The following is a 21,582-nucleotide window of genomic DNA, read 5'->3' as shown; positions in this document are numbered from 1 at the left end:
TGAGGCTGAGGAAATCCTGGGAACAGTGAAGCCAATCTGAATGATCTGATACAGAAAGATGAATTGAAATGAGAGGAATTCCACAGAAAAGATCCTGGAAGGAATAAGAAGTGGGTTCAGATGCAAACACCTCACTTGAAGCTGAGGGAAACCCTTGCAAGAGATGAGTTTTTGGTGTGCAAACCCCCAGCTGTGGCCCAGCCAGCAGCAGAAGACATCTCCCCAGGCTTCAGGGAGCAGGTTCCAGCCCCTGCTCCTGCAGCCATACCATCTGCTGGAGCCATTCCAAGGCCTTCAGAAAAATCCCAGATGGTGATGCAACTCAAGGATATTACATGTGACATGTTTGCTCTCAGCAAGATTAATAGAGTTGACTTTGCCCCCCCTTCAATCTCTCTTTCTGCACGCTACACGCTGCTATGATTTACTCTAAATACAGAAATATCCCAAACTTCTTTAGGACATCTGCTGATATAAATAGGATATTAAAAAACCCCTGCATTCCCTTATTAGCTGTGTGTGTGGATTAACAAGAAATAGTTTAAATTCCTGCCAAACAGTTCCAACTGGTTTTATGGATGGGAACAGATCTTTGTAATTATGCTGATTTTATATCAAACCTATAAAAGGCTGACCATTACAGGAATCAGCCAAACAAAGGATACACCTAAAGAGGTGCTGAACATGCTGGAATTCCCAGTTGCCAAGAGCAGAAAAAAGCCATGGAATGCCACAACCATGTTTTAGCAGCATCACTTCATTCAGAACACAGCACCAAGTGATGTCTTTAAGTTCATCCAGTTTGGGAAAGGTACATGGCAGCAGCCACCAGTTTTGGGTATCCATCCATCCATCCATCCATCCATCCATCCATCCATCCATCCATCCATCCATCCATCCATCCGAGACTGTGCCAACCCGTTTTCAGCATTCATTTGGAATTATTGATCCTTCTCCTATTTCCCAGCACTGAGTTACTATGGAACATCCTTAACCTTCTTCCCTAAGTGTGACACTGGTCTGGGGACATGTAAGACCAGGTAATTCAACTGAGGCACCTCTGGGTTTCCATCTCCTCTCCACCCTTGGAGAGGAGAGAATGGAGGTACTGAGGAATTATCCTCATCCCAGGTTCCAGATTAGAGACAAAATCGTGGTGATTAATGAGATGTTGGCGCAATCCAGAAACACCACATCACTTCTCACTCTTTTGGAAAATAAACATTAAATCATTAAGTCACAGATTCATGGGATAGTCTGGGTTGGAAGGACCTTAATGCTCATCCAGTCCTACCCCTGCCATGGGCAGGGACACCTTCCACTAGCCCAGGTTGCTCCAAGCCCTGTCCCAACTGGCCTTGGACACTTCCCACGATGGGGCAGCCACAGCTTCACTGAAATCAATTCCAGCCCCTCACCAACAACACAGGGAAGAAATCCTTCCACATGTCCAAAAACTAACCCTCTTTCAGTTTGCACCCCTTTCTCACTGTCCTCTCACGGCCATTCCTGATGACGAGTCCCTCTCTGGCCTCCTTATACATCCTTTCAAACACTGGAAGTGGTGGAGTGTCCATCCCTGGAGGTGTCCAAGGAGGCCTGGATGTGGCACTCAGTGCCCTGGGCTGGTGACAACATGGGGATCATCCAAGTCACGGCTTGGACTGGATGATCCTGAAGGGTTCCAACCTCAAGGACTCTGGGTGAAGTCCTACCCATCAACCAACCCCTCTATCCCTATTTTACCAATACCAAAGGTGGGAAGAGCAGCTTGGGTGTTCCTTGAGATTCCAGGTGATGATGAACCTCCTGCCATCCGGGATGTCAGCTTTCCCAATGAACAAGAAACCTCCAGAACTCAGCACTTGCCTTTCCAGTGCTGGTGCAGCGACATTCATTTCATTCTCATGGGCAGAAGAAATGTAAAGCTTTTCAAATATTTTTAAGTGTGGGGTTATTAATGCCAGATTCCAGTGGATTGGGGAAAGCTCCCAACACATGCCTAATCTAGAACATGTGGTTTCGGGGGAGGTTTGGAACCAATATGTTTTCAACATTTTCAGGAAATTTGGTCTATCCAGATGAAAGCTTCTTGGACCCTACTGAACTATCAGTCAGTGATACAAACACTGAAACAAGAGGAATATTTTCCCTTTTCCCTGAAAAAGAAAGTGCTTCGTTACCAACTCGAGAGAAAGCAATGGGTCTGCTGAAAAGCAGCTTTGGGACTGTTGTTGCAGAATATTTAGAGAATATGATAAATGATAAATCTAGGAAAACATCCCAGAAGTAAATCACATCCTGTGCTATGAATTCTGGCACATCTTCTCAGGGTGGCTTTTTGAGAAGGAAGGGAGATCCTCGGCTGAGAGTGGAGGAAAAGTGCTGCCCACACTTACAGGAACCCAAGCCAGGGTGTGAACTAGAACTAACTTCAACAAATCTGAATACAGAGAATATGTTTGGTAAGGGAATGGGGAAGGAATCCAGACACAAAGTAGGGGAAGGATGAAACAGCGCTGTGGGATTTGTGAGTCCATAGCACAGAGCCCAGGGCATTCCAGCTTTCCTCGGCCACCACTTTTCCTTCTCTGCCTGCTTTTGTTTCAACCTTGTTTTAAAACTCCTGAAAATTCACGTGTGAATACAGCCACCCTTAACGGCCTTTGCCTGGTTACACCTTAAATTGAGATGCTCCTCAACAGCCCCACAAGCCAGAGCTCCCTTCCTGTCCTTCATCCAGTGGGATCTCGGTCCCATGCCATTCCCAGAGGCACCAGAGGGCCATCCCAGCCTGCTCCACCTGCACAACACTGAATTCCAGGAGTCTTCGCTTTGTGTTGCCCTGTCCCACTGTGCAGTGAGAGCTGCTGAGTCCCCAGAAATGGCTTGGGGACAGTGACACTCATGACCCCCCAGCCCTGTGCCGGACTGCCCCAGCCCAAAGCCAGTCTCCACCAGCCTGGGAGATCAAGGACAGTTTGCAGCTCATTTTGGGCTCTTCTGAGGCACTCCCTTGGCTCCATGCAATTTTTGAGGCAATTCTTCATCTCTTTGATGGACTTTCCATGTGCCTCCAGGGGAAGTGTCCTGCACTGAGGTCACTCCTGGGGCTGCTCGGCCACAGGGTGTGAGAGGAGCTCCTGCCCCAGCACCAAGGGCTGGGAATCAACTCTCATGTGGTGGCTTAGGGATGAGAGTGGCCTTTGCTGCCTCCCTGCTCCTCTCCTCACATTCCACCAAAGGACAAACCTCCCTGCATGTGTCATCCAGATGAGCAGATGCTGCTCCAGGAGCTCCATGGATCAGTAGCCTGCTCCCTCCCCATTCCTCTGATCCCAAACACCAGCCCCCAGCTCAAGCTCATCGGGCTGAAAACAAACGCAGGGAAGTCACAGCTCATCCCTGGAATCCCTGGAGAGACACGAGATGCCAGAGAGCCACAATCTCTCTTCTCAAACAGCTTCAGACCACGTAAGATCTCATCAGGAACAGGGGGTTTTTTGCTGTTGAGAAAGTTTTTTTTTTTCTCCTGCCAGTACTCAGAGATTTTTGCTTGGCTTGACAAAACCCAGGACTCCTTGGGGAATCATTTGGTGAAGCTCCTAAGCTCAAATTTACAGATAATGCCAATAGTGGCAGCAGGCTGTGATGTAGTTTACCCTGGTCTTTAATCATATTCAAGGGAAAAAAATCTGATTACTGCAGATGATCAGAATCAAAGGGTGAATAGGAGACAGACCTAAGGGACAACCACTCATCAACCTGATTTTTGCTCCAGGTAAAGGTCAAAAGGAAAGGACAAAAAGCAGGATGAACTAGTTGTGCTCATGCATTTCACAGGTTTTTCCACCTCCAGGAGGATGATGGGACTCAAAGGGCACCAGGTGCTGTTTGAAGGGAGGTGCTGGAGCAGGTAGAGCCCCACCAGCCCTGTGTATCTCCTTCCTAAGGGCTTTTTGGCATGAGAAAAATACAGGTGCAGGAGTGTAGGAAAACCAGGATGGAACAGCTCCTATCCTTTAGAGGTCTGTCACCTCTGCTGTCACTTCTGTCACAGTGCTGGTCCCATCTAAGAGAGGCTGGATCCATCACCTCCTAGGGCTCTCTCCACCCTACAACCTCAGCTCTGCTCTCCAAGAGCCAGAGCTCTGCTGAAAATCCCTCCTCACTTTCTTGAGCAAGGCAGATGTGTCCCTGCTCACTGAAACGGGAATTTCCGAGGCTTTACAGGACACAAGGAACAACCAAGGTGATTTACCCCCTCCATCCCCTCCAGACCCACTGTAGGATCAATGGCAAGGCACCAGGACAGGCTGCTGGTGCCAGAAGGCTCTAAAAAAACAGCTCCAGCCTCTGAGTAGGTGCAAGAACACCACAGCACAAATGTGGTCACGAGCAAAGACAAAATCCTGCTCCCAATTAACTCCAGAGCCACTGTTGCTGGCAAAATCCTCCTGCACTGCCTCCTCAGAAACACAAAAAGCCAATCAAACAGAGATCTCCGCCCTCCTCAGCTCTGCTCCCACATCACCAGTCCCAGCCAAGTTCCTGGGGTTCACACCAGAACCTGTGGCCATCATATTTCATTTTCCACCCTCTGGCTGGCTCTGGAAGGAGGATGTGATGTGCCTTTTGTTTCCCTTCAGGCATTTCGGTTGGATTCCAAGCGCAGAGCTGACAAAGAACATTCCCAGTTCTAATTCGAGGATCCCAAGGCTTTTTTTGGCTGCTGGCTGGAGTCACCAGGCTGATTTTCTATCCACCACTGCACCCTCTTGCTGCCTTTATCAATCCCACATATTTAAATCCAACAATTTGAAGCGTAGCGTTACAGCTGTGTTTTTATTTTGTTTGTTTTATTCGGTTGTTGCCTAACACAAAACACTCTGACATTTTCAGTCACATCCCACTAAGATAAACAACGAACATATGTCATGAATTCCAGCAGAAATGATTCCCAAGTGGGGCAGCAGCAAGGTTTGAAGTGGGAGTATGAGAGGCTCTCCCAAATTGTTTGCTGGATGTTTGAAATGAGCTTTTCCCGTGGTTATCCAGAAGGAACCGAGGGCAGGTTGGAGGAAACCTCTCTGGCAGCCTCACCCCTGCAGAACGTGATGTGTTTTTCCTCCTCCCATCCATAATCCTGCCTAATTGGATGGAAAACCTCCATGGCATTGAGCAGCTGCCTGAGAACTGATGGATTAATTACATGGAAAAATGCAGGATCTATATCCAAGGACCTGCCCGTATGCATCCACATGTACTTACAGCTGGATGAACCTAAAAACAGGGAAAAAGGAGGGAAAAAAAAGGGGGAAGAAGGGGGAAAAAGAAGGAAAGCCAAGAGAGACCCCATCACTCTTGTGAGGATTGGATTAATTTGAAAAGAGGGAAAAATAAGGGAAAAAAATGGGAGGAAAGAAATCCCAGGAGAGACTCTGCCACTCTTGGGAAGCTCAAGTGAAGTCCCTGCAGCAGCTGGGACACAGGGAATGCTGCCTGGCTCAGCCAACCCTTGCATTTATTCATTGAAAGCAATTAAGGCACTTCCCCAAATCCTGCTGGAATTAGTGGGATCAGATATGACTCCCACAATGTCTCCATACATCATGGCCAACAAAGCCCTCATGAAAACATTCAACCCCAGCCTCATTCACAGCTTTTTCCCCAGGGAATTCCTCACTGGAGAGCTCTGCAGCTCTGGGCTGGTGCAGCTGCTCTGTGACAGCCAAGAGGGTTCCAGTGAGTGCCCAGAGAGGGCACAGGGAGGACAATCACAACTGCCACCACCAGAGCAGCAGCTCCAGGTTTGGCTGCTCACAGAATCCCAGAACAGTTGGAAGGAACCTCTGGAGATCACCCAGTCCTAGGCAGGGTCACGCTTTGGAGCAGGTGACACAGGAACATGTCCATGTGGGTTTGGGATGTCTCCAGAGATGGAGACTCCACACCCTCCCTGGGAAGCTGTTCCAGGGCTGTGCCCCCTCCTTGGAAAGAAGTTCTTCCTCGTGTTGAGGTGGGACTCCTTGTGTTGTAGTTTATGGGCATTGCTCCTTGTCCTGGAGCCTGGCACTACCCTCTGACACCCTCTGGAGATATTTGTATGGATTATGAGATCCCCTGACAGAAAAACAAGCTTATTCATCGAAAATCTGCAGGAGGAGGATCCTTGTGGTGGCAAGGGCAGGACATGATGGGGGGCTCAGGTGGATCTGATTCAGTTCCACAACAATTCCTCCACTTGGAGCGACCAGATGGGCTTGGGGCACGTGCTGAGCCTGCAGAACCTCCCTGGCTGAGGGTTTACCCACTGAAATCAAAGCTGAGCTGCAAATCCGCCAGCAGGGAGACAATGGAGCCTCTCATGCTGCGAGGAGGGAGCAGCAGCTTCCAGAGGAGCCCGGCCTTTCCAGCGCTCGGTGCAGCTCAGCTGCACTCACGGCTCAGCTGCAGCCACATTCCTGCCCCTCTGGAACATCTGCTCTCCTCTCATTAGTGCTGGCCCTGTTTTGTAACACAAGGAACTCTGTGAGATTCCTGAAGCTCAGTGTGTGACCCGAGGCGTTCCGAAAAGCCCCGGCTCTCAGGAGTGGAATTCAGATGGAATCACCAGCCACTTCCAATAATGGCCCTGGCTGCTCAAAGTGCAGCTGGAAAAGGAGCTGAGGCTCTGGTCAAGTTTAAGCACAGCCCCTGGGAACTCAGAACCCACCCACCAGTGGAGTCAGGGCAAGTGTCTGAAAGTGCCACCGAGGTGACAATGACCAGAGAATTCCTTCTCATCCTCAGCAGCTCCAGATCTCCCAGAGGCCACCCCACAGCCTCATCCCAACCAGGGAAGGAAAAACACCCACAGAGCAGCTCCAGGGATGGACCAGATCAGCAGCACCTCATCACAGCTTTGTAAATTTGTAAATAATGAAGCAGAGTTCCTGCTGGAACAATCCAGATCCCAACTGGAAGGGCTGCTGAAGAAGCCAGGGGGCAAAGGGAGGTTGTGGATGGGTCAGGACACACCAACCATTATTCCACTGTGATTCCTGTGAGCCAGGTTAATTCCTCACCCTGGACACCACACAACTGGGCTTGGGCCTCTCCCAGCCTTTCCTATTTAACAACCAACAGAGACAGCAACATAGCAGAGCTCAGGGAGGAATTCTGGGCTTCAGCACAATCACAGAATCATAAACTGGTTTTGGTTGGAAGAGATCTTAAAGGTCTTCCCATTCTACCCCCTGCCATGGGCAGGGCCAACTTCCACTATCTCAGGTTGTACCAAGCTCTGTCCATCCTGGCCCTGGACACTTCCAGGAGCATCCACAGCTTCTCTGCACAACCTGTGCCAGGGCTGGAACAGAGCTGGAACCAGCACCTAGACACCACTCTGGGTTTTTAGGGACAAGACCAAAACAGATTGCTGTTATCACAAGCCTGGGAATAACACAGAGATAAGGATATGTAAATAAGCTGCAGCCTTAATTTTATCACAGTAATAACAAACAGTGACAGTAACATCCCAGGAAAGGGATGAGTTTATCCCCAAATATTAAAACACCACATTATTCCCAATTTCTCCCATTTAGGGAGAAATCACAGAGAAATTCTGAGGGAAATCAGTAAGAACAAACACTTTGTGGTGAGCCTTTCCTTCTGGGACAGTCTCCTGTGCTCCAGGATCCAGGAAATGTCCAGTATTTACTGCGTGCTCATCACCATGGTTTCGGAGCACAATAAGGCTCTATCGCCCTGCATCCATCTGTGTTTCTGGGAATGCCGGGGCTTTGGGAATTGCACAGGGCTAACACAAAGGCACCCATTGTTCTGGAGGCAGAGGGACGAACCTGCCCTTTCCACAGGAGAGGAAGCCAGCAGGAAAAGTTGCTATTGTGAGCTGGATATTAAAAAAAACGTGGAAAAAAAGTCCGATTGCATTGTCAGTGCTGCTGGGTCGGGAAAGGGCCATGGCTGGGACAGGGCACCTGTGGGATTGGGGGCTGCCCAGGGGGAGCCAGGCACCCCCACACAGACTGGCATCAGCTACCTGCTAAACCATCCCAAAAACATCTGGAATCCATCCTAAACGCACCCTAAAAGCCAGGCTGGCATCAGCTCCTGCTAAACCATCCCAAAAACATCCAGAATCCATCCTAAAGCCCCCCTAAAAGCCAGGCTGGCATCAGCTACCTACTAAACCACCCAGAAACCATCCTAAATCCATCCTAAAAGCCAGGCTGGCATCAGCTACTTGGTAAACCATCCAGAAAGCATCCAAATTCTACCCTAAACCCACCTAAAATCACTCTAAAAGCCAGGCTCTGGCAACAGCTACCTGCTAAACCATCCAAAACCCACCCTAAAACCACTGTAAGACAATTCCAAACCTATTCAAAACCAACTCTAAAACCATCTTAAAACCACAGTGAAATCACCCTAAAACCATCAAGCAAATCCAAAGAGGGTGAAACTGGACCCAGGTAGCTGGAGCATCACTTCCAAAGCTCCAGGTAGGAGGAGGGATGGGGAAGAGCTTTAAATCCCCCAGAATTTAATTTTCCTTTCAACCCAAAGCCATTTGCTGTGCTGGAATTCTCCTCCAGGACTTTCCTCGGCAGGAAGAACTGCCAAAGTAGTAGAAACCAAATTGTTGTCAGCTTAAGGCCAGCCATCTGCTCAGCCTCTTCCCAGCTGCCATGCTCCCAATCAAAGCCTGGAGAACAATCCCTGATGTTTCTCACCAAGCTCAATATGAAAAAAATCTAGGAAGGAAAAAAAAAACCAAAAACAACAAACCAACAACCCTAAACCCAAAATGCAAAAAACCCCAGAAACCAGGAAAGCAGCCCGGCAGGGATCTAACTGGGAACAGAGATGAAAGTAGGAGAAAAAGAAACTATTTTATTTGTTTAAAACAATGTTTTTTAAAGAGTCCTATTGACATCTGCTTTGTAAATGCTCTGTCATTATTTATAACCTCCAGAGCACGGAATTGTCTCTGGAGTTACAACCATGCTACTCCCAGATTTTGGCTTTGTTAGCAAAGAGCCAGCAGCATTTTTACTGGCACTCTGGGAATAGAGATCTAACATTTCATACCCAGTTTATTTAAAAGTGGACTAATTTAACATCCTTGATGGTTCCTTTTAGCACAACTGTTGCTAATTAGCAGCTTCAGAATGATTTGTTCATCTGGGAGCAGCAGCAGTTCCACAGCAGCATAAATACACCAGGGCAAAAGGGAAGGAGGGGGGAAAGGAGAAAACAGGGAAGAGGCATTGGAGAGGGGCAGGTTTTGGAGAATTAAAGGAAAAGAAGTAACAGGTGGAGATGGGAACAGTGAGGAGAAAAAACAGAGTGCAAAGGGATAATCCTGGGCCTTGAGAAGCTGGGAAAATTGGTGGCAGTTTTTAAAGCTGTGCCAAAGTTGGTTCTGGTGGCATGGACTGGAAACTGGCTGCAGGATGATGATGCCAGGACTGGTTCAGGCAGCAGCCCCCAGTGTTCCCATGGGATGCCCCAGGGCTGAAGGGATTCAGGGACAAGGAGAGGGACCTTGGCCAGGACACAGCCTCAGCTGCTTTAAGTGGCCCCAGGGTACTGTGGGTGCAGGGCCACAACCCAAAATTAGGCAAACCCAACCATAAAACATGTCAGAGGTCAGAAGGCTGAAACCAGAGTCTTTCAAGGAGGAGCCCCTGAAATTCCAGAGTCCTGTTGGAGAGTGACAGGATCCCACTGATGGCTCTGCACACAATTTTCCTTGGATTTTTGAACAAAGAGGCACCAAAGCAGCTTTGCTGCTCCCAGGTCCCATCCCTGTGGCTCCATGCCCTGGGCACAGCCAGGACCATCACCCTCCCCTGGCTGCACAGAACCAGCTCTGCCCTGTCCCAAAATCACCTCTTTCACAGCAAAAGGCTTGAAAGCAAATCCTCCAAAAAGAAAAAGCTTTTGGGAAAGGAACCACGTTCTCCCTGATGTTTAGAAATCATCAAAGCCAGCCTGTTGCTGGTACCAGGATGAGCAGGACTGGAAGAGCTGGGAAAGGTCGGAGCAGCCTCCCTCCAGCCCCAGCCTCCATGCTCAGATCACTTTGGTCTTTCCCTGCATGTGTAAAAGCACTTGAAAGTTCATAAAATTAATTCCAGACAAATATTAGCAAGGCATCAAGTGGAAAGCACATCTCCTTGCTTCTGGGAATTTATAGTTCAGCCACTTTTATCTTTGGGAGGCTCTTTGGAGATCAAAGATTTGATCAACTTTCCTTTTGCAAAACTCAAGAAGAAAACGGTGTTATCAGGACCATGACATGATTTTATTTATTAGTTTAATGATTCATTGCCCTGCTCTGACAGCAAGCTTCCTTCACAAAGGTCTAAAACAAACAGCCTGAGCTCCCCAAGGCCGTGGCTCTGTTTGTTTCTCGATTTTATGGCTGTTACAAGGTCAAGCCCTGCCCTGACAGCTCCCACTTGTTAAGTGCAGCTCTAAAACCACCACAGCCAAACATGGGGCAACCACTTGCCAAAGCCAGAGGGACACAACCTGTCACTCTGGCAGTTTTCTCATCTCCATCACCTGTAGGGTCAAAATCCCTAATTTTCCAAAATACAGGTAAGAATCACAGGATCAGTGGGGCTGGGAAAGGTCTCTGAGACCACTGAGTCCAACCTGTGACTGACCCCAGCCCAGAGTGCCATGTCTGGGTGGTTTTTGGACACCTCCAGGGACGGGCACTCCAGCACCTCCCTGGGCAGCCCCTTCCAATGCCTGACCACTCTTTCCAGGAATAAATTCCTCCTGATGTCCAACCTGACCCTCCCCTGCCACAGCTTGGAGCCATTCCCTCTTGTCCTGTCCCTGGCAGGAGCCTGACATGCCCCAGCTGCTCCCTCCTGTCAGGGAGCTCTGCAGAGCCAGAAGGTCCCCCTGAGCCAGGCTGAGCCACCCCCAGGTGTTCTAGACCCTTTCCCAGCCCCACTCCCCTCCCAGGATAAGGTGGATAAGGGTGGAAGTGCTCTGCATTTCTGGAGTGACTCAACTCAGAGCATCCAGGGAACATCAGGGAAATCAGGGAAAGGAATGCCAGTCATGAAAGGACAACACTGGGCACAAGGGTGATGGGTAAAACCTTCCTCAGAAACCAACCCTATCTCTCCTCAGCAGCTCTCTGCACATCTGGCAAGGCAGAGGCAGCCTGAGGGATGAAGTTAATCCCTCCCAACATCTGCCAGCAGCGCTCCATCAACTCCGCTCGCCTCCAGTGGGAACTTGCTACTACACAAGCAACTGGTGAAGACACCGGGATAGATTTCAAGGAGACTGGGAAAAGGACTGGGATGCTGCCTGAGCCATCTGAGCACCAGAGCGACACCAGCTCCAAAACTGAGAGCCCACACTGGGCTGGAATCACTCAGAGAGTCTGCACCCAATGCATCAGACTTGTCAGCATTCTGGGCAAGAGGAATCCAGGAAGTTTCACCAAGCTCCTTCTTGGAGCAGAGCCACAGAAAAATGCTTCTCCACTGTGAAACTGCAAAGATTTCAGAGGAGATGGGAGCTGAACTGGAAAACTGATGGTGATAACGGAGTAAGGACTTGGGCACAGAACCTTTCCAGAATCCAGTCCTTTCTCTGCTCCTACAAAGGGGATCTGTTTTTTCCTGCCATAGGGAAGCACGAGAGCTCTTCCAGGAGCTCATGCTCCTGTCTTTGTGTCATGACAATCATGGAAAAGCAGGACTGGAAATCAAATTCCACACAAAGAAATCAGGAACCTTTCTGCTCTTCTAATCCAAGCTTTGTACAGCTTTGCCTTCCCTTCACACGGGCTTTGGCCCTACCTGAGACTCGACAGCAACTCAAAACCCCCTTAAAGCAGTCACCAGTTTGGGATGCAGATGTTCCCAGCTGTTTGCTGGATTGTGAAAAGCTCCTTGATGATTTTAAGCAAAGCCAGGTGTGCAGGACAACAAATAAGGACAAAAAATTACAAATTAAACTTTAAACAAGCACCGTTCTAGGAGCCAAGGATGGAATACCTATGCAGCATTAATTCACACATGACCTACAACTGCAGAAATCAGAACTCCTGGAATTCCTCATCTGGGAAGAGACCAAAATCAGTGGGAAACTGAGCAGGACTCACCGTCGGGCCCTTCGCTGCCTTTACTCCTTTTGTTCCGACGGACGCGCCTCCCTTCTTCTCCAACGTGCAGCTTCTCCTCGGGGTGGAAGAAGTTCAGCAAGGCCAGCTGTAAGGAGAGGGACAAGTTTAAGCATCTCTGCATCTCAGCCAAGCTGAAAGATTGGAGCCTAAATGCCAAATCCTTTCCAGCAGGGACGAGCAAGAGAGACAAGGAGGACGCGACACGGCTGCTCACAGATCTCAGCTCATCCAAGTGTCCTTGGAAGCAGTCTAGGACTTGGGAAAACTCCACCTGAAGGATTTCAGCATGGAGAATCCTTCCCCCAGAGACGAGAGACAGCAGGCTACAAGGAGACCTATGGCTGGAAATAATCAAACAACTCAAAGGCCGATGCGATAATTCCTAATTTTTCTCAGCAAAACTTGCTCAATCCTGGATCTCCTTCTGCAGCATTACTCACTGCCAGTAAGTTTTGCCTCTCTCAACCTCTTCTCTGCAAGTCTCATTAGCTACTGAGATTCAAAGGTCTTCAGGGACCTTTAAATCCAACCCAATATACCACATAAATTAACACTTTAAACCTGCAGCAACATTTGTAACACGAGATTTGCCAGGAGGCAAAAATTTTATGTAGCGACCTCTTACTCAGAAAAAAATTACTGCTGCCTTAAAAGTCTTTAAAAGATGAACATCTCGACCCAGAAATTAGAATTTGGGGTTAGAAATCAGAATCCCAGCTACCCCCGGGTGTGGCAGCACATCCCCAGCAGCATTTTCCTGTTATTTTCACTTCATAAAAAAGGGAAGTCAAAGATCAATTAGGGACCAAACACCTTCTGTGTGTGACTGCATCCAACAGCCAGGGCTGCTCCGACCAGGATGGGGTTTTCTTGCTCAAGAAACTCGATCTGCTTATTTCAGCTGTAAATACACAGCAAAACAACAACACAGCCCAAGACAAGAGGCTTCAAAAAGCAGCCCCAGAGGTTATCGAACCCATCATTGTTCTGAGAACAAAACCTGGGGCATCAAAAGCATCTTTGAAGGAGCAGAGAAGAACAAACACCTCCACTGAATTGCCGGGCTCGTTAAGCTCCAGCCCATAAAAGTCCCTATCGAGAGCAATAATCGCAAAAGGCCCTTGGCTTTTCACAAGCGCCAGGGCTCTCACCTCCCCTCTCCCTCCCATTCCCGAGGTATTTCCCAAGCACAGCTCCCCTCCCAGCCTCAGCATCCCAGTCCTTCACTCGGATTTTACATCTTGCATTTTGCTTTACTCCAACGAGCTCGGCTGCAGTCTCACAAATTGAAATGTTTGGAAACATTTTCGTTTCCAAAGGACAACCCCCAAAGCGTTTCTCAAATTCCCAAACCGTTGCTATTTCCTTCTGTCCCTGGGCAGGCAGGTTTGCAAAATTCCTCGGTGTTTGTCACTGCAATGATGTCGTGGCTGAAAGGACCCAGAAACGCTGTGGGATGATCTGGGATCAGCTTCCCAAAGTCCCACTACTGGGCTTTTAAACATCCCTAAAAGGCAATGATGAGTAAAGCTTACCTGCCTGAGGAAGGCTTACAGGGTTGCATGGACAACTGAAGGCTGTCATTTACAACAAGGAATAAAGGATGAGAACAATTCCCAAAGCACCACCATGTTCCCAAAGCTCCCACATCCCACTGCACTGCCCCAGGTGCGGGACACCGGAGCAGGATGCTCCTGCAGGCACCACCAGCACCTTTCCTGACACACCACAGCACAGCCAGGGATGAGAAAAAGTGAATTTCTCTTTAAACCCCTCATTTAACTCATGTTGAGACACTGCAGAACTAATTGAAGGAACAAATGGCATTATAATTTGGGTTAAAATGTCAATGAAATCCTCAGAGTGGCTTTGGAATGCTGTTGTTGCCTGGATCATTACTGGATTTACAGAACAAGGTAATAGAGGCTCTAATAGAAATAGAGGCTGTTCCTCCAGGCTGAACCACCCCAGCTCCACTGCTCTGCTCCAGGTTTTAACCTGATGTCACATGTCACTGACCACTCAGAAAAACACTAAATTTTGGATAAAAGTAATCTGTCCATTAAACTCTGTATTTCTAGTCAGGAAGAGAAATGACAGTGAGGGTGATTGACTAAATCACACCTTTTACTTAAAAAACAAACCCACAAAACCGTGTTTTCCAGGAGCAGTGACACAGCCCACCTGGGAATGGCCACAACTGTGAGCAGGGAGAGGGGCTATCCCCAGGGTGGACCTTCCACAGAGCTGTGAGTTATGCAAACACCAGCAGTGACCCTCCCGTGACTGGCACGGAGGGCTCAGGGGTCCTGCCCGGGATGGAGGGAATGCTCAGATCCCCAGGAAGGTCAGGGGCAGGGAAAGGGTGACCAAGGCTCTTGCAGCCACCCAAGCTGCCAAAGGCCAAGTGGCTCTCAGGGGACTCAAGGGCCCCGTTGTTCCAGGGCTGCAGCTGCCCGAGCTGGGGATGCTGGGCCATGAAGGGCCCGTCTGTGTCCAGCTGGGAGCTGCTTTTTCCATTCACCACCCCCCAGACAGCACTGATAAACTGGGGAGAAATTCCTCCCTGTCAGGCCCTGGCACAGGTTGCCCAGAAAAGCTGTGGCTGCCTCTGGAACTCTGGAAGTGTCCAAGGCCAGGTTGGGTGGGGCTTGGAACAACCTGGGATAGTGGAAGGTGTCCCTGCCCATGGAAAAGGGGTGGAATGAGATGAGCTTCGAGGTCCCTTCCAGGCCAAACCATCCTGGGATTTCATAATTCTATGATAAAGTTTTAAAAACATTTTTCCTTGCTCCATAACAAACCCAAGACTTCCTCTCTGAGTGCATTTTTTCTCTTTTCAGGGCTTTAAAATCCTCTTTTCTCAATCTAAATGTTAAATTTGGCCTTCAGTGGGGATTAATTTTTATGATGTTTAAGGTTTCTTCCTTCCTCTGCATCAACCCTGGGCTCATGGGGCACCCCGGCTGTGCCACCTTCTGGAGAATTCTAGAAGGAATTTTTACTTAGTCCATGATTCCACTGAAACTCCTCATCCTCAAAGTCATGGAGAGCAGATTCTCTCAGCTCACTTTCAGAGCCAGAGAACTTTTCAGGAGTCAAGCACACACAGCTTTTTTGGGAGCAGATCTTTTCCCTGCACAGTCTAAACAATCCCCATTTCCCTCCTCCTCCAAGCTAAAGCCCTCAAATCACCCTTAATTTTAGAAACACCATGGGTTTAATCAAGAGAATCACTCACTATAGGATGCAAAAAGGTCAAAAAGCCAACACAGGAAAAATCCCAGGGGAAGGCATTCCTCAAAATAACCTGGGAAACAATAGCACAGGCAATGCTTGCCGGAGGGAATCGGATCTGCTTCGGTTTCTCTGGGCAAAATAAAGCAAAACAAAGGCACACAGAGCTGGTTTTCCCTGCAGAACCTGCCTGGGAACATTGGAAAAAGCTGCTGGAGGATGGATGTCAAGGGAGCACAGTGGGAACTGCCAAAATAACAGGGCCTCTCAAACTCGTTTGTAGATGGACATTTCACACTCCATACAAGTAAAGGACAAAGAAAGGTATTATCATTTTTCATAAAATAAAATATTTGCCTTGTCATTCCAGGCCCTTGTCAAAAGTCTCTTGAAGAGCCACTGGACACTAAGGGAATGTATTTCCAATGGTCAAACAGCCTCAAAGGAAGAAAAGTGAAAAATATAAACTCACCTCATGCAATTATACACAAAGCATGGACTTTTCCTTAGGCTAAGCTGGTAGGAAGAACAAGTGTATTCTTCCAGCAGAAGGGAAAAACACCCAAACCTTCAGGTGTACAAGGCCGTGTGGGTGAAAAGTGAAAAAAACCCAAAGATTTCCTGCCTCTAACAGCTCTCAATTCCTCCTGACAAAGCAAGTCCAGCCAAAGATCTCATCCAGAAACCACAGCTCAATGTCTTAAAGCACCTCAGAAAATAAGCATGAACTGACCCTCTTGCACGAGTGTTTAACAGGGTTGTTAAAGTCAAATTCCCTCTTCCTTTGCAGTTTGGGAGATCAGCAGTGTGAGGAGCATAAGAACCAGCCCAGGCTCTGCAGCAGCATTCTCTGCAAGCAATATTGTTGTTTTTTTAGTGCTCTCAAGTTCAGCCTGTGGTTCATAGGAGCAGCTACTTGAATATCAGCCCCATTGTCCTCCAGAGCTTTGCCTCTGGTCACACGTGGTGCACAAAATAAAAAGATCAAGCAGATAATTTATATTCCAACAGCTCGGAAAGAAGCTCAAGGAGTAGCTTTGCTTTATTGAAAAGAAACCCCATCCCACATATTTCAAGAATTGTTTTTGTCATCGTTTCTTGCTCCTCATAAAAATGCAAGGAGCAAACGAGGGAACAATTCCCATTTCAACGTGACAGAACTTTGACACCGCGTCTTGTCTGCAGGACAAGCCACAGCCCTGCCTGCCAAACTCGTGGAATGTCACCAATACCATGAGGGGAGGACCAGAGATGGAGAGAGCAGAGATGGTACAACCTCCACTGCTCACCTTCCTCCCCAAACCTGGCACTCCCAGTGGGAACCCTTGCCAGGGCTCTGGAGCAGCTTCCACACCACAACAAACCCCTGCCCTCAGCTTTTCCTGTGTGAAGCTCCAGTTTGGTTCTCACCTTCAAAATGCCCAGAACTCCTCTGGTCCCTGTTGCTTCATCTATTCCCTCCAAACTCCAGCCACATTCCTGCTCTTTCCAGCTGTTCATCCTGAAGCCCAAGATCCCAAAGGCACAACCCTTCACCCTGGAGCTGACACAAAATCCCAACTCTCCCTTATTCCAATCTGCACTTAAGGATCCTCACTGGTTTTCAGATACAACAGGGAACTTCAAAAGCATTTTCCACCCAAAGCTGTCCTATAATCCCAAAACAACAGCGATGCAGGGAATGGGTTGGACTTGATGATCTTGAAGGTCTCTTCCAACCTTGTGATTCTGTGCTAAGGAGTTTATCCAGGCAGAAAGTTTGGCTGGCAGGAGGGATTGAGCTCTGGCCGGGCAGGAGCTGTAACAGCAGAGCCAACACTCATGAGGAGCTTCACAAAAATGACAGCCAAGGAGTCAAGGGAGTATTTGACCACTACGAAACAGAAATGACCTTGGACTTGGAGGTAGACCATGGAATGCCATGGCCTGGGGGCACAGCACCTGCCAGCAGGCAAGAGCTCCCATCTCAGCACATCTACACCCTGAATATGCCACCAGTGCTTTTGGAACAGGATTTGAGATGCTGCCAACGTGCTGAGCACTGGGTCAAAATCCTCTCCCAAGGACTGTGCAATACCAGTTTGAAGAAGGCCAGGGAATGACACTCTGGGTCTTCCAAGCACTCCAGTAACAGACACTGACTGGAGACCAATGGAAGAGCAGGGAGGTTTTCCCAGGAGTTATTGGTGTTGTACATTCAGTACCCAGGAAAGCCACAGCGCTTTGCAGGACAGAACCCTAAATCCAACTGCCAGTTCTCAACCCGAGCCAAAGTGATGGACAGGGAATTAATTGCTATCAGAGCAATTAAAACACCTTATAAACTTCCCTTCAGATCCAAAACTTTCCCTCTCTCTTCCTCCTTTCCATGCGGAACTGGACTTTAAGCAGACCTATGACAGCAGGATCACATCCTGCAACTCCAACTCTGAACAGGAATTTCCTCCTTTCCTCTAACCCAAACCTTCCTCAGCTCGAACTCAGCTTAGTTTGGTAAGCAACATCCCAAATTCTTACATTTTCACACTGACCCAACTGAACACACCACTTGATTTTTAGTTTCAATCAGCTCAGGGAACGTGGAGCAAATGCAGGTAAACCTGGCAGGTAAGGACATAGCAGAGGAGCAGGCAGGTGGATTTGCTCCTGGTGGGAGGAGTGAAGTGCAACTTTGGAAAAGGAAGGTTCCAGCATTCCTTCAGACAGAGAGAATAACCTATGGAACCCTCAGAAACTCTTTCTGTCTTAAACCTCCACAGAAAATTGGTTTCAGCACAAAATGGAACCACTGTTTGAATCTCTGGATTCCACACACCCCACAATTTTCCCTGACGCAATCACCAAAATCACCAAATTTGACCCCAAACTAGCCCCACCTCAAGCCTAGAAGACCACGATTTGTTAAATAAGGCTGTTATCCATGCATTTGTCTAAGACACCTTTCCCTGGAGCTGCCTTGTGCTGGAGGGGAGCTGGTGGCTCCCACAAGGACTTTGATGGGGGGACAATGCCACGGAGGTGGACACGGCTCCGGCTGAGCAACAGCTCAGGCTTCCCATTCCTTACACCTGCTGGCACTGAAGGGAAAGCTCAAACACAACCCAGATGTGAGCAGAACAAGGTCAAAGCTGAGTTTAACACTGCACATGAAGACACCTGCAGTGAATTTTTTACTGGTAGCAGGAATAAGAGATTCCTGCTGCAGGCTCCGGGTCCGGCACAGCAGAGCCAGGGGAAGTTCCTTGCTGGGAACAGGCTGGTTAAACGCTGAGAGGGATCAATGTCAGCAAGGTAAGGAACTTAAATCAGTTCCTTTTGCCTCCCAAGGAAATCAAATTTAGCTGTGAAGCAGCGCCAGGCAGGGATCTGCTGTCTATTAGCAGGAATTCTCAGTTTTTCACATTTTAATTAGCTTTTGTAGCCCTTTGCAGGCCAATTTTCAGCCAGCTGGGCTACGCCCCCCTCCAGATGGAGGTCATGGGTTCTTCTCCTTCATTCCAGCAGCAATTCCTTCCTTATTTGAGCACTTATATTCCCAAAATATTCATGCATTTTATAAAACACAGCACACACTTGATCTGGGGAACGCAACCCTCAGCACTTCCATACCAGCCATAGTTCCTCTTCCATCTTCCAGATGCACCATTGCTCTTGCTCCTCATGACCTGAAGCTTCTCCAGCATATCCAGAACAACATGAGGCCAACAGCACAATCCTCCTCAAGCCAGAATACCTCTTAAAAATATTCCCCAAACCAGGAGCTGCTCCAGCAAAGACCTTCTGCTTCCCTTGCAGCATCTCTGTTCCTTGCAAAATGAAGAACTGAGCTCCCTCCAGCCTGAAATCATCCTTGGGGCTCCTCCTTTGGAGAAAAACTCCTTTTGTCAGGTTTGAAAACACTTTCAGGAATATCTGGAAGGTCCTGCTAGCCATGGCAGGAACAATGACCTCAGCTGCTTCCACAACCAACATAACATAGACCATAACGTGCACAGGAACCATTCCCAGAGGATGTTCTGGATCACCTCCACTGAAAGTGCTTCTTTGCCCTTCAATTCCTTCAACTCCGACCAATTCCAGACATTTCTCAAGAGACAGGAGCACTGACATCCCAACATTTGGGAAGAGCAGCTGATTCAATGAACAGTCCCCCTGTTTGAACCCATCTCCAAAGCAGACAAACACTCCAGGTGGCCAAGCCACCTCTTCCTGCAGGAGGTGACCAACCAGATCCTGCCCTGGAGTTTTCCATTGGGAATGTGGCTGCAGGATCCAAATGTATGGCATTTTTCAGTTATTTGGTGTTTGGCCTTTTATCTCCATTCTACATAACCCCACTGCCTGGAGTGGGACCAGCTGCAGCAAAGAATTGGTTTGGATTCACTCATGGATATGGATCCATATGGGAGAAAGTTACAGGAGAACATCTGTCAGACACTGGAGCTGATGAACTTCATTCTGTCCTTGCTCTCAGACAAACCCTCCTATTGGGTTTTGGGGAGGAAATATTAGAAAATCTTCATAATTTTTAAATCTTTCTGCCGATCAGATAATTGAGCTGTTTAAAGAAGTGTCCAAGGCCAGGTTGGATGGGCTTGGAACATCCTGGTCTAGTGGAAGGTGTCCCTGCCCAAGGAAAAGGGGTGGAATGAGATGAGCATTGAGGCCCCTTCCAGGCCAAACCATCCTGGGATTTCATCATTCTATGATAAAGTTTTAAAACCATTTTTTCTTGCTCCATAACAAACCCAAGACTTCCTGTCCGAGTGCAATTTTTCCCTTTTCAGCAGAAGGACTTTAAAATCCTCTTTTCTCAATCTGAATGTTAAATTTGGCCTTCGGTGGGGATTAATTTTTATGACGTTTTATTGGAAGAAGAAGAACGGAAGGGAAAGAAACAGGAGGAGGGAATCAAGTAGTCCAAATTGAATTGAATTAAAATGAAAACAAGTCTGCTGAAAATGTAACACCCACAAAATAATGCATCCATGAAATAGTGTGGATAAACAGCCCACTGCAGCAACTGGGAAATAATCCAGGCATTACCCAGCCATCCACATCAAGAGTGAAGGTTTTAATGGCAATTCCCACACCTGCAGGGATGCTCGGAATTGTGGTGGGAGACAGTGACTGCCTGGTTAATTCTATACAATAATCTGTTCAAATAAATTACGCTCTGTTGCCTAATTAATCAGATCCCCTGCAATTAACGTCAAGGAGCCAATGACCTCATGCAGACAGGATTAAGAGCTCTGCAAGGCTCCGTTCCGGGCACAGCCACGGGAACAAGTCCCCGCAAGGCAGGGCTGGGTGCAGTGCCAGAGATGCTCCTTCATGCAGGAATTGCAAAACTCCACATCCTACAGGGACTGCCCGGAAGCCAACAGGACATGGCATGGGAATGAGGGGAATAGGGAATGTCTCCTCATGCTCTGGGTCCAGGGAGAACCAAGGGGCTTCTCAGCACGTGGCACTGCCTCCAGATAAACGTCCTGCTTCCCAAAAATTGGATTATAGAAATGTGGAATGGTTGGGCTTGAAGGGACCTTCAAGAACACTTGGCCCACTCCTCTGCCATGGACAGGGACACCTTCCACTAGTCCAGGTTGCTCCAAGCCTCATCCAACCAAGCCTTGAATATTTCTAGGATTGAGGTATCCACCTCCACTCCAGGCACCCTGTGCCAGTGGTGGTAAAAACCACTCTTATTGTAAAAAACCTCAAATTCTACTGCTGTTTAGTTCCCTCCTGGCCTGGCTTCCCCTGCCTGTGCGAGCTCAGCAGCAGGAATTGCCTCCTCTGGAAGTGAGGACATCTGGAGCAGCTCCCACAGCCATGGCACCCACCAAAACCACCAGCATGAGGGGAAAAACACCCAGCACTTCTGGCATGGATCGTTCCAGAAGCAAACCTGTGGCACCCTGACCCACCTGCCAGCTGCGTCATCTCACCCTTGGAATGTGCTCTGGGATATGTGAGCAGCTGAGGGAGTCAGAGGAGGCAAATGGGATCCCCGGTGGCTCCATGGAGTGCCTGGAGCGGTGCCATGGGATTGACCAGGCTGGCTCTGCCCCACCACGGCCTGTGCACTGGGACAGCACTGCCCTGAGCTACAAGGGATAAGCTGAATCAGAAATGCCATGATGTGCTGTGGAAACTCTGGAAAAGGAGCTGGG

General features: G+C 48.5%; 1 protein-coding gene across 6 annotated transcripts in view; it reads right to left on the bottom strand.

The window, feature by feature from the left end:
* EDA (ectodysplasin A) overlaps nt 1-21,582 on the bottom strand; it is a 60,063-nt gene that overhangs the window by 12,302 nt on the left and 26,179 nt on the right. For all 6 annotated transcript variants that reach the window (XM_074551355.1, XM_074551354.1, XM_074551352.1 and 3 more), the window contains exon 2: nt 12,149-12,254. In XM_074551355.1, coding sequence (XP_074407456.1) covers nt 12,149-12,254 — 106 coding nt within the window. The remainder of the gene's footprint in view (nt 1-12,148; nt 12,255-21,582) is intronic.

The sequence above is a fragment of the Zonotrichia albicollis genome, chromosome 14 (assembly GCF_047830755.1).
Source record: "Zonotrichia albicollis isolate bZonAlb1 chromosome 14, bZonAlb1.hap1, whole genome shotgun sequence".
NCBI classification, from domain to species: Eukaryota; Metazoa; Chordata; class Aves; order Passeriformes; family Passerellidae; genus Zonotrichia; species Zonotrichia albicollis.
This window is presented reverse-complemented; position numbering and strand designations above follow the sequence as displayed.